General features: G+C 35.6%; 2 protein-coding genes across 2 annotated transcripts; both read left to right on the top strand.

Moving 5' to 3' along the window:
- Positions 1 to 7783: 7783 nt before the first annotated feature.
- Positions 7784 to 9251, top strand: LOC126625368 (protein ANTAGONIST OF LIKE HETEROCHROMATIN PROTEIN 1-like). The gene is made up of 3 exons (XM_050294467.1): positions 7784 to 7928; positions 8339 to 8850; positions 8943 to 9251. Exons 2-3 carry the CDS (start codon positions 8341 to 8343, stop codon positions 9183 to 9185), a joined length of 753 nt encoding a protein of 250 aa, XP_050150424.1. The 5' UTR covers positions 7784 to 7928; positions 8339 to 8340; the 3' UTR covers positions 9186 to 9251.
- LOC126625367 (uncharacterized) lies at positions 9130 to 11114 on the top strand. The gene is made up of 4 exons (XM_050294465.1): positions 9130 to 9168; positions 9264 to 9608; positions 9900 to 10258; positions 10356 to 11114. Exons 2-4 carry the CDS (start codon positions 9392 to 9394, stop codon positions 10890 to 10892), a joined length of 1113 nt encoding a protein of 370 aa, XP_050150422.1. The 5' UTR covers positions 9130 to 9168; positions 9264 to 9391; the 3' UTR covers positions 10893 to 11114.
- The last annotated feature ends 1624 nt before the right edge of the window (positions 11115 to 12738 follow it).

Here is a 12738-nt window from a genome sequence, read left to right as displayed (position 1 = left end):
CCGTGGGAAGCCACGTGGCTTCCCAACGGTCACTGCGCGCGGGTCATTCAGATTGAAAACGTGTCGGCTGACGCGCCCCCACGCGTGCTTGAGGGGCACGCGCCTAACACAAAAAAAATTAAAAAAAGGACCGACGCCAAGCATGGCGTCAGCCTGACGTCACACCCCTTGGGCTGAAGGGCTGTCAATCCCTCACGGGCCTAACTCTCAAACTCCCACCCTCACTTGGGCTGCCCAACGCTGGAGCCGAACCCACTGACCCTCGGGCCCTTTCCTCTTGCCTGTCCCCCGAGCAAGGTCCAACGGTGGACTTGCTCTAAATAGCTAGTTTGGCCGGTTCTTGCTTAAGTATACGGCTGTGATCTTCAATTAAATGCACTTTGTTGACTAGCTAGACCTACTAGCTAGAAGCCAATAATAAAGATACAACTGGCAACAATAATATTTTGTGCACATTTTCATTGCTTTGTTTTCCGTTCTTCTTCTTCTTCCTCCAAAATAAACCTGCAGATGTCCCTTCAGTCCAGCCTTTGGATAATATTTTTGCAATTTTGAGTGGTTGGTGCTGCGTGGGTTCTGGTGGGTGCATGTGTATTGATGGTGGTAAATCGCACATATATAATCTATTGACTGTGACGAGTCTTTTACGCGTGAAGTGTGGGGGTCCTTGTGATATGTTGTCACCATTCTCATATACTTTAGTACATACCGCAAAAAAAATACTACAATCGGTGCATGTATATATGTTTGGCACCTCATAGCTTTAAGAAGCCAAACTCATGAACTAATAAGATCCGTGGAAATTCTATTATGTTCTGATGTATATAATATACTGAATGGATAAAAAGTTGAACGTGCAACTAAGAATTCAACAATCAAGAATTTAATGGGGATTTTAATATACAGTATACACTAGTGCATACTAAAAAATTCCTAACATCAAACTTTGGTTAATAATTGTTGAAGATAATATGGACATTGTGAATTGGGAAAGTAAAACTCATTTTCTATTGTGGAAATGCTCTAGCATGGGTATCGGAAGGATAGGGTACTTTTTCACCACGAAGATATCACTGTTACAATATGTATATATGTTGAGAGTATGAATCTCACATATAAATAAAAAAATAGAGATAATCATGTTCCGGTCTATAAAATTTTATAGAATGAATAAAAAGTTGAACATCGGTTAAAAATTCAATAACTGAATCCAACAGCAAAAAAAATATACATTGATGCATAAAAGAAAATCTCTAAAATCAAACTTGGAATAATTGAACATGGAGAACATGAAAAATATGAATTGGGAAATTAAACATCATTATCTATTGCGGAAATGCTCTAGTAGGTCTTGGAAGTTCTACTGCATGGCTGTCATTAAGGAGAGAAGAACTTTCGTACAACAACGATAATGTCACTGTTATAATCTGCATAAATTCTCTTTACATTATATTTTGTTTACGTGCTCTAGCTACAAGCTAGTAGTCCATCATGCATGCAACGGCTTTAGTCTGCATGTGGTTGTTAATTAATTACCGATCCAAATGCAAGCTCTTTGGAGCAACGCATGTGATAGATTAGCTTATAATTAGCAATTATGTGTCTAAATCTTCTCTGGCTCTTATAATTATATATAGCTAATTAACTTAATATAATTCGTACGTCAGCATGCATCTTGTCTGGCTCTTATATGTTAGCTCATGACTCCGTCGACTGTGTCGCACAAATTAAGGACCTGTATGTAGCCATCTTCTTTCAATTCTTGTCCGCTACTTATTACTAAATGTGTTGAGATAATACGAAGTTAATCGCATGGCAAGCTAGCTATCTCATGTGCAACTCTATCATCCAAATTTGGTACACTGAATCTTAATTAGGAGGGCTCTAGCCACTAGCTAGTTCAAATTATCACTTATTACCACTTGTTCAATCCATATGTAAAAGAAAATTTTATGGGACCAGCATTATAATTTGTATCTCTACTAAACGTCGAATTTACTTGTACATACGCATACGCATATGCAAAACAATAAACATACGTGAACATATTGACAAAATCCGGGGCCAACCTTAAGAATTTGGGTGCCCTAGGTGAGGTTTTAAAGTAGGGCTCTAGAGTTTTCTGAAGCAGGGTCTCCCCCTTTTTACATTGGTATATATAAAAAAATATTCACTGAAGGCTGGTTTGGTATTGCTGTGTTTATAAAAATAAAAATAAAATAAAATAAAATAAACCGCTTCTATACTGTGCTGTGAAAGTAGACAGCTGTAAAATAAAGTTGTTGAGTGTTTGGTAAACTCTTTTTTTTTTGGTAAAAGTGCTTTTAACAAAGAAAATAGTGTCTGAGTGTTTGGGAAATTTTTATATAAATTTTTATGAATATGTTAAATGACAAAAAAGGATATGGTTATTAATGTGATATAATAATTATCAAAGAGAATAATGTATGGGCAATGATTGTAATTTTGTAAAATATGTGGGGTTATACTTGCCATTTGAAAATTTCATTAAATGCTCACTGATTACTATGCTTTCAAAAAGAAAACGCTTTTTTAGATGCATGTAGACTCTGCTTCTACTTTTCTATACTTTTTTACTGTCATTGACAACAGTTTTTTCAAAAAAAACATTTTTTTTTATTTTACCAAACACATTTGATGTACTTGATTTTTTTAATAAATTGCTTTGTTTTAAAGCACAACAATCCCAAACCAACCATAAATACATGAAAAAGTCTATTTATACATCAAAATCATTAAAAATTAGGGTAAATTACATAGTAGCCTCTCAGGTTTGAGGTCTATTGCAATCTTATACAACATCTTTAAAACATTTCACTTTCATACCTCAAGTACTATTTTATTTCAATTTCATACAACCGTTACATTTTCCATTCATGGATCTGTTAAATGCTGACGTGGCTGCCACATATATGCCATGTGGCTGCCAAATGTCTGCCACGTGGCAAATAAAATAATTTTTTTTTTAAAAAAAACCTGAAATTGGAAGAAGGAGAAGGGAAAAAAAAAAGGACCGAACCCCTGCAACCCAGAAGAAGAAGAGAAGATGAAAGAGGAGGAGAAGGAAGAAGAAGAAGAAGAAGAAGAAGAAAAAAAAAAAAAAAGGGACCGAACCCAGAAGAGGAAGAAGAAGAAGAGAAGAAGAAAGAGGAGGAGGATGAAGAAGAAGAAGAAGAAAAAAAAAAGGACCAAACCCCCTGCAACCCATAAGAAGAAGGAGGAAGAAGAAGAAGAGAATAAGAAAGAGGAGGAGGAGGAAGAAGAAGAAGAAGAAAAAAAAAGGACCGAACCCAGAAGAAGAAGGAGGAGGAAGAAGAAGAGAAGAAGAAAGAAGAGGAAGAGAAGAAGAAAGAGGAGGAGGAGGAGGAAGAAGAAGAAGAAAAAAAAAATGACCGAACCAGAAGGAGGAAAAAGAAGAAGAAAAGAAGAAAGAGAAGGAGGAGGAAGAAGAAGAAGAAGAAAAAAAAATTGAATGATCGAACCCCTGCAACCCAGAAGAAGAAGGAAGAAGAAGAAGAAAGATATACAAATATTACTTAAATGTTTACTTTTCATGCTTTGTAGATGCAAATGTATTAATTAAGTTTACATAATTGTTATTTGGTAACAATTTTCAATTCATAACGTAGCTAATCCTTCAGGGAAACAGTTAAGACCATCTTCAATGGAAAGATAATGTTAGATAAACTAAAATTTTAAACCAGATTTACAAATCAAATGATGTGTCACCAATAAGAATGAGCATGTTAATCAACACTTGAGTAGTAATCCAATTAGAATAATGCTAGGGAGACTAAATTTGTAGACAAACTTTGCAAACTAAATGATTTATCACCAATAGGAATCAACACGTTTATTAATGGTTAAATAATAATCCAATCATTAACTTCCATATCATTTAGTTTATAATATTTTGTCTACAAATTTGTCTCCCTAGCATTACCCATCCAATTATTAACAACCATATCATTTGGTTTACAAAATTTTGTTTAAAAATTTGGTCTTCTTATCATTACCCCTAATGGCGAAGCTACACATGGGCAAGGAGGGGCGCCCGCCCCTCCCATCACCGGAAATCAAGTCTAGGAGCGGTGGTTCCGCCCCTCTAGTCTAGCCAGAAGTGATGGTGCTCGGCCTGCTATTAGGTTTCTGGGTTTCTGCTATACATCAAGGTTTTTTAATCTTTTTTGGAAAATCCTTAAGTTAGACGATGCCATTTCGGTTAATGATTGGAAAAATTTTAAAATATTCCTTAGGCAATGTCGTAGTTCCATTTAGTTGAATACAAAAAAAAAAAAACTAAGTGGGGACCACTGGTCCCCCGTTACATCTTTGCGTTCACACTGTTCAGTCCCACCCCCTTTTGAAAACCAATCAGAAAGCACATAGGTGTGTTTTGTGCCTCCCAAAATTTTAATTTCTAAATTTATATATTGTTAACTCTAATTGATAATTAATACAATTTTGTTTAATTAATATAGAATCATAGAGCAATACACTAATAGAGTTATTGATTATTAATTAGAGATATGAATCATACAAATGATTATTTATGAATGAAATTGTTGTTTAGGGTAGAAATTGAATTCTTGATTATTGATTAATTAATTATCGATATTGATTGAATTTTTGTTTCTGGAATAATTTATATGATTATTGGTATTAATTAATTGAATTGTTGGTTTAATTAGTTAGTAGTCATATAGTATATTTTACTCTAGGATTAAGAGTATTACGACTTTTTCTTTCCCATTATACAGTTATGTAATGAAACGATACAATAAGAAACAGTGCTTAAATCCTTCAAATATTCCGGATAGTCCTCCTTTGAATTTATGGGTAGTCCTTCCCATTATTGATATTGGTAAATTATGGAAGACATTATTATGTAAAAGGATTTGGTTGTTGCCATTTTTTTAACATTGCACTCTTTAAATTCCGCTCCTCCTCTCGAAAATTCCTGGCTTCGCCACTGATTACCCCCAATGAAAATGTGAAAATATAACAGTCAAATTATAATTAATGGTTGATGTGGTAATCTAAAGTTTTATGTCAAATTTTGTATTTGTCTAACCAAATTGTCAAATATTATTTTTTTATTAATGTAGAGCTTTAATTGGTTGTATATATTAAAAAATTGTTGAAATAAAATTTTTATAGACTAAAATGATAGTTGAATAAGGGACCCACCACTAAACTAATCAAAATAAAATTGACGTTGATGTCAAATTTGACGGCTAATCACAAAGACTTCAAATTTAATTTACAAATAACATTTCTTTGGAAGGATTTTTTTTTATGACATATATGTGAAATCTACACCTAAGAATGTTTGACATCTATTTTGAAAATGCTATAATTCTTGTTGGAAGTTGAAAAGGCCAAAATTAAAAAAAGAGCTTTAATGAAAAAGGTTTGAGCTAAGTTTAATTTAATAAAAAACCACCATATACTATTATTTAATAAAAAAGGCTTCATATTTAATCATAAGGATAAAACTAATCTATATCATACTCATAAACATTTAACACACATGGGCTGAACAAAAAGCCCAAAACGAAATGATTTTTTTTCCACCTTTGCCCCTAACAGCAATGCTATTCTTTCAGCCAATTCTGTTAGAAATAAACTTCCCTTTATTTACAAGTATGTCATTATGTCAACCGGTTCTTTCTCTTTTTTGTTTTTTCTTTTGGTTGTTCGTTCTCTCTTCGGGTTTTGCCTTCTTTTTTTTTAACTTTAACGAAAAGTTCTCGGTACTGTTCACTTTAAACAAAAATCACATTTTTACACTAAAAAGTCAATCCTGGTACTATTCACTTTACCATTTATTTTGTCCTTATAGTTAAAGGGCACGTTTGTTTGACAGGATTCGCTGGGACTAGACTGGACTAGACTATAGTCCCGTGTTTGGTGGGCACCGGGATTAGCTTTAATGAGCTTAGGTGGGATTCGTTAGGACTAAGGGGGGGCTTAGCCGTTCTTCACGAGGGATCCCAATTTCGGGCGGACTCGTAAGCCAGAGAAACCATCGATAGATTTTCTGCGTCTTCCCACATCCCACATCCCACATCCTCCTCATCTCTGCGTCTGCCCTCGTCGTCGTCCTTGCCGTGCTCCCACATCGTCCTCACGCTCATCGTCGTCCTTACAGCATCTGGTCGCTGTCATCTGCCTTAAGTTGGTAAGCTTCGAATCTTGGATTTTTTTCGTCGATTTGTGTGGATTTGTTTGTGATATTAACTGAGGTTTATTTGATTTTGTTGTTTTGGGTTTGAGAAATTCATAATATACAAGTGGATTTGCAATTGAACAAATTAGGGTTTTGATATTTAGGTGAAATTGAGATTAGAATTTGGGGTTTTCATAAGATGAAATTGAGATTAGTCTCAGGTGTGTGCTCTCTCTGTGTGTGTTTGTGTGTACTGTGTGTAATTTGTCTGTGTGTTTGTGTGTGTGTGAGTGTGTTTGTGTGTGTGTGTGTGTGTGTGTAATCTGTGTGTAACCTGTGTAATATCTGTGTGTGTGTGTGTAACCTGTGTAATCTCTGTGTGTGTGTGTGTGTGAGTTGTGTGTGTAATCTGTGTGTGAGTTGTGTGTGTAAAATGTGTGTGTAATATGTCTGTGTGTGTGTGTGTGTAATCTGTGTTTGTGTGTATGTGTGTGAGTTGTGTGTGTAACCTGTGTGTGTAAAAATATGTGTGTGTGAGTTGTGTGTGTAAAATGTGTGTGTGAGTGTGTGTGTGTAATCTATCCGTGTATGTGTGTGTAATCTGTGTTTGTGTGTGTATGTGAGTGTGTGTGTGTGTGTGAGTGTGTTTGTGTGTGTGTAACCTGTGTGGGTGTGAGTGTGTAACCTGTGTGAGTGTGAGTGTGAGTGTATGAGTGTGTTGCACTCTGTCCGTGTGTGTGTGTGTGTGACTGTGTTTGTGTGTGTGAGTGTGTGTGTGTGTGTGTGTGTGTGTGTGTGTGTGTGTGTGTGTGTGTGTGTGAGTATAAAAACAGAGTGTGTGTGTGAGGGTAAGAGTGTGTTGCACTCTGTCCCCATGTGTGTGTGTGTGTGACTGTGTTTGTGTGTGAGTGTGAGTGTAAGTGTAAGTGTGAGTGTGTGTGAGTGTGAGTGTGTGAGAGTGTGTATGTCCGTGTGTGTGTGTTAGTGTGAGTGTGAGTGTGAGACTGTGTTTGTGTGTGAGTGTGTGTGTGAGTATAAAAACAGAGTGTGTGTGTGAGGGTAAGAGTGTGTTGCACTCTGTCCCCGTGTGTGTGTGTGTGTGACTGTGTTTGTGTGTGAGTGTGAGTGTAAGTGTGAGTGTGAGTGTGTGTGCAGTGTGTGTGTGTGTGTATGCAGTGTGTGTGTGTGTGTGTGTATGTATGCAGTGTGTGTGTGTGTGTGTGTGTGTGTGTGTATGCAGTGTGTGTGTGTGTGCAGTGTGTGTGTGAGTGTGTATGCAGTGTGTGTGTGTATGTGTATGTATGCAGTGTGTGTGTGTGTGTGCAGTGTGTGTGTAAGTGTGTATGCAGTGTGTGTGTGTGTATGCTGTGTGTGTGTGTGTATGTATGCAGTGTGTGTGTGTGTGTGTGTATGTATGCAGTGTGTGTGTGTGTATGCAGTGTGTGTGTGTGTGTGTGTGTGTATGTATGTATGCAGGGTGTGTGTGAGTCTATGTCAGTGTGTGAGAGTGTGTATGTCCGTGTGTGTGTGTTAGTGTGAGTGTGAGTATGTATGTGTATTTTGCACATTTGTCCATGAGTGTGTGTGTGTGTGTACTTGGTTTATAACCATGATATTACAATGTGAATGTTTTGTATTGTGTGGGGTTGATGCTGAATTGCAATTTTTTGTGGTTGTTGGTTGCAGAGAAGAGGAGCATAAACGGAAGGCTAAGGCTAAGGCTACTGCATTACAGGTGTCCTTTAATTTCCCTCTTCACATGCAATGCCTAGCAATGATAGCAATCCTCATACTAGTGTTCTTAGACACATGTTTATAGATGTATAAGAGTAGAACATTTTGAATATGATGCCTCGGGTTAATGATAACTTTTTTTTTTCAACGCCACCTCAATATTTGTTGCCTCGGGTTAATGATAACTTTTTTTTTTTAACACCACCTGTATATTTGTTGCCTCGGGTTAATGATAACTTTTTTTTTCCAACACCACCCGTATATTTGATGCCTCAGATTGTGACTTCGCTAGTTACTTTGATCTAGTTCATTTCGTATTATAATCACTTCATTTCCATCACCCTTAATAACAGTAAATATTACATATATAATGTCCTTAATTTGTTTTTTGTTTTTTTTTTGTTTGGATAGATATGGATCGAAGGAAGCTTTTATTGATCTTATTGTTAGAGATGTCTTATTTGGAGACAATTTGTATTTGTACGATTCTTGTGTTGATGATGCTACGTGGCAAACAGAGACATGTTGAACGACCCACATTGACTAACCGTTCACTTATTAGACGAGAGATTAGTTTGTGTTATCTGAATGGTATAATAGGGAATACTGATACTGAATGTGTCAACGAATTGAGAATGGATAGAAGGACTTTTGGCATATTATGTGACTTACTTCGTCAAGATGGGAGGGTAAAAACTGATGGTTTGGTGTCTGTAGAGGAGCAGGTGTGTATGACTTTACAAATATTAGCACATCATACTAAGAATCGTAGTGTTGGCGGTAGATTTTATAGGTCGGGAGAGACTATAAGTAGGTATTTCAATAGCGTATTGCAAGGAATTTTGCGATTACAAGGTATCCTACTAAAAGTCCCTCAACCTGTGCCTATTGATTCTACAGATCCTAGGTGGCGATGTTTTAAGGTATGATGAGAATTTTTTTTCATTTTCCCTAAGCTTTAACTCTTCATTCCCTTTGTATAAATTAACAAAAACTTTTTTTTTTTTTTTTTAAGAATTGCTTGGGAGCATTGGATGGAACACACATTGATGTGCATGTACCTGAAATTGACAAACCAAGATACCGAACAAGAAAGGGTCGAGTCGCAACTAATGTGTTAGGTGTGTGTTCAGGAGATATGCAGTTCATATATGTGTTTCCGGGGTGGGAGGGTTCCGCATCAGACTCTAGAATGCTACATGATGCAATTAGTAGGCCTAATGGTTTTAAGGTACCAGCGGGTAAGACTATTACTTAGTCTCAACTTTGTAAGTTAGGTCTAGTTCTGTTTGTCAACTACAAAACACTAATAAGGTCTGTTTTTTTTTTTCATTAGGTTATTATTACCTTGTAGATGGTGGTTATACAAATGGTGAAGGATTCCTTGCACCCTATAGAGGAATACCTTATCATTTATCTGAATGGGAGGGACGAACACCTTCTAATAAGGAAGAATATTTTAACATGAAGCATTCTAAGGCAAGGAATGTAATTGAACGCTGTTTTGGCTTGCTAAAAGGAAGGTGGTCGATACTTAGGAGTCCATCTTTCTATCCGATAAGGACACAAGGTCGAATAATTACCACTTGTTGCCTACTACACAATCTTATTAGGCAAGAGATGTCTGTAGATCCAATGGAGAATTTGCCAATAATAGAAGATGGACAAAATACAGAAGAAGGTGAATATGTTGGTAGTGTTCAAACATCTGACCAGTGGACTGCAAAGAGGAATGATATGGCTCAGGAAATGTATAACGAGTGGAGAGCAATTAGGAACCAGCAACCGAACTAGCTATATGTGTTAATGATAACATTTTATTTTAGTATTCCTTTTTATCATTCATTTGTTAGATATTAGCACAATGATTGGATGATATGCAAATTAATTGGATATTATGCAAGTTGATTGGATATTATGCAAATTGATTATTTGTATGGTATTTTCCTTCATTAAAATATTTTTTGTTTAGGTATGGATAACGAAAATATTTTGAATGCTACTCAAGAGCCAAAAGGAAGAAGGCGTAAATGGGAAGCATTTGAGGAAGAAGTATTACTAGGAGTTCTTGAGGATTTTGTTGCTCGGAAGCAACGGTGTGACACCGGTGCTTTCAAACAAGGTACTTTGGTTGAAATAGCAAAAGCTGTCAATGTTTTATGTCCTCATTCAAATATAAAGGCAAATCCACATATTGAGTCCAAGTTGAAGAAATGGAAAAAAACATATAGTATGGTCGTTGACATGATAAACACAAGTGGATTTGCATGGAATGATGTCAAAAAGTGCGTTGAAGTTGACAGTGATGACTCATGGCAAACTTATGTGCAGGTTCATATCCTATTTTATTTATACATTAGTTATATTATTGCTGCTATATTTGTTACGCATGCTAAATTTTAGTTTTGCTATGTTGATATAATCTTAGAGAAATAAAGAAGCCGATGGATGGAGAAGCAAACCTTTTCCACTGTTTGATAGATTTGCATATATATTTGGAAAAGATCGGGCTACGGGTAATGTAGCCGAAACCCCTGCTCAAATGGTGGAGGAACAAAGTCATGATCATGTTGGTGAAAGTGATATTGGAGGTGAAAATTTTGTTTCTTCAATGAACCAACAAAGCCAACAAAGCACCCCATCTGAAAATAGCCAAAGAAAGAGGAAAAGAGCTGTGGGAAGTTCAAGTGATGGAACCGAGGCAATTATCAGTGGACTGAAAGATTTTTATGTTGAAAGTGGGAAGAGGATGCAAATGGTAACTGAAGCTTTAGTTCAAGGTACTGCAGATCATACTGACATAGCTAATGAACTTGAAGCAATGGGTCTCTCTCCTATGGATCAAATTGATGCATTGTCTCTTATTTTGGATAAACCAAAAAATGTGGCAGTGTTCAGGGCAATCAAACCGGAACTCAAGAAAGTGTTCGTCCAAAGGCTTTTAAGCGACAACGCAAGCGGATAAGGATTTTGGCTAATGTTAACATAGATGTATTTTATTAATGTTAACATGGATGTATTTTATTAATCATACAATCTTATGTTATGGCTTATAACTTAGCTTTGCACTAGTATTTTGGCTTATGTTAACTAGCCATTTTGTAAATTATGGAGATCTATTTTGGCTAATGTTAACTAATGTTAACTAGGATTTTCTAAATTATGGAGATCTTCTTATGTACTTGTATTTGTTGAAGTTGCATGTATTGGGCACTATTATTTTTCTTCTGTTGGGTGATAGAGTTTAAACCAAGCTACATTTGCAAATTAAACCCAATTCTATTAGCAGGTAATAGAAACAAAACAATTGTCAATTTTTTTTAAGATTCATAATACACATGGCAAAAATATGCTCCAATTAACCCATATCATGAGATTTGTAGCATTACTCTATTACACAATGGCAAAAATTTGTAGTCCTAGTCTAAGCAAACACAAATCTGGTGAACAGTACTGTTTTTCTTATCCTGCTTCTTAGTCCGACATTACACCAAACGCTTCACTAAGTTAGTCCAGCTTAGTCCAGTCTAAGCCAGTCCAGCTTAGTCCCGGCAGCTAGTCCAGTCCGAGACAGTCCGGCGCAACAAACGCACCCAAAACTCAAAGTTTTCAAGCCCTTTTTATTAGTTTTCCTTTTTTTTTTTTTAGGAAAACTAATGAAAAGAGCTTGAAAACTTTGAATTTTAATGATAAGGACAAAATAAAGGGTAAAGTGAATAATACTATGATTGACTTTTTGTGTAAAAATATGATTTTTCATTAAAGTGAAGGGTTTAGGGTTTTCTTCTTGTCGTTAAAGTGAACAGTACCATAAGCTTTTAGTTAAAGTTCCTTTTTTTTTTCCTTGTTTTCTTCTTGTCGTCCCTATTCCTCCTGAAAGGGAGGTAAAACTCAACGTGGGTGAAGGAGAGTGGCCACCTCCTCAAACCATTTTGCATGTTTAGAGAAAATGGGAGCAATTGCTTTCCCAATTTCTTTTATTATATATATATATATATACATACATACATACATACATACATACATACATATATATTATTATTATTATTTTATTAGTTTATTACTTATTTGTAATTAGGTGGTTCAGATTCTTTTGTTGATCAATTTCCACCCTTAATTTTGCTTACCACTTAGAACCCACTTTCCTATAATGTAGGAGCCACTTCCATTGGAAATTATCCCTGTTTCATTTTTAGTTTGTGAGTTTTTGTAGATTTGCCAATGGGGTCTCGACTCTTGACGGATAAAACAATGGTCTTGCAGATTTGCTCGTAAAGCTCCGGTATTTTCACCGGCTTGGATGTTTTCAATATCACCACCTTCTCCTTGTTATTTGCCTTTGCCAGCATTGTTGTTCATGGCTTTGTTCTGTCCTAGCAACAACCTAATTAAACAAATCAACAAAAAATGCATTGATATCGTAATAACAATTTGATACTTTACGTCTTCAAGTAAAAATAAAATAAAAATAAATCAAATAGCTACAATATTTCCCCAAGTAAACAAAATATCAATTATAAACATTGAACACTAACTATTTCTCAAATTGAATAGGGGTACTGATACTATTTCTTAAATAGAACACCAATACTATTATTATTTCTTAAACTGAACACTGGCACTATCACTATTTCTTAAACTAACACTCACTATTTCTTAAACTGAGTGGTACTATCACTATTTCTTAAATTAAACATTCACTATTTCGTAAACTGAACACATGTATTATCACAATTTTGTAAATTGAATACTCACTATTTTGTATACTGAACACATATATTATCATTATTTCATAAACTTAACACTAATAT

This window comes from Malus sylvestris, chromosome 6 (assembly GCF_916048215.2).
Source record: "Malus sylvestris chromosome 6, drMalSylv7.2, whole genome shotgun sequence".
Taxonomy (NCBI): Eukaryota; Viridiplantae; Streptophyta; class Magnoliopsida; order Rosales; family Rosaceae; genus Malus; species Malus sylvestris.
The sequence above is the reverse complement of the archived record's forward strand: the minus strand, read 5'-3'. Positions and strand labels throughout refer to the sequence as shown.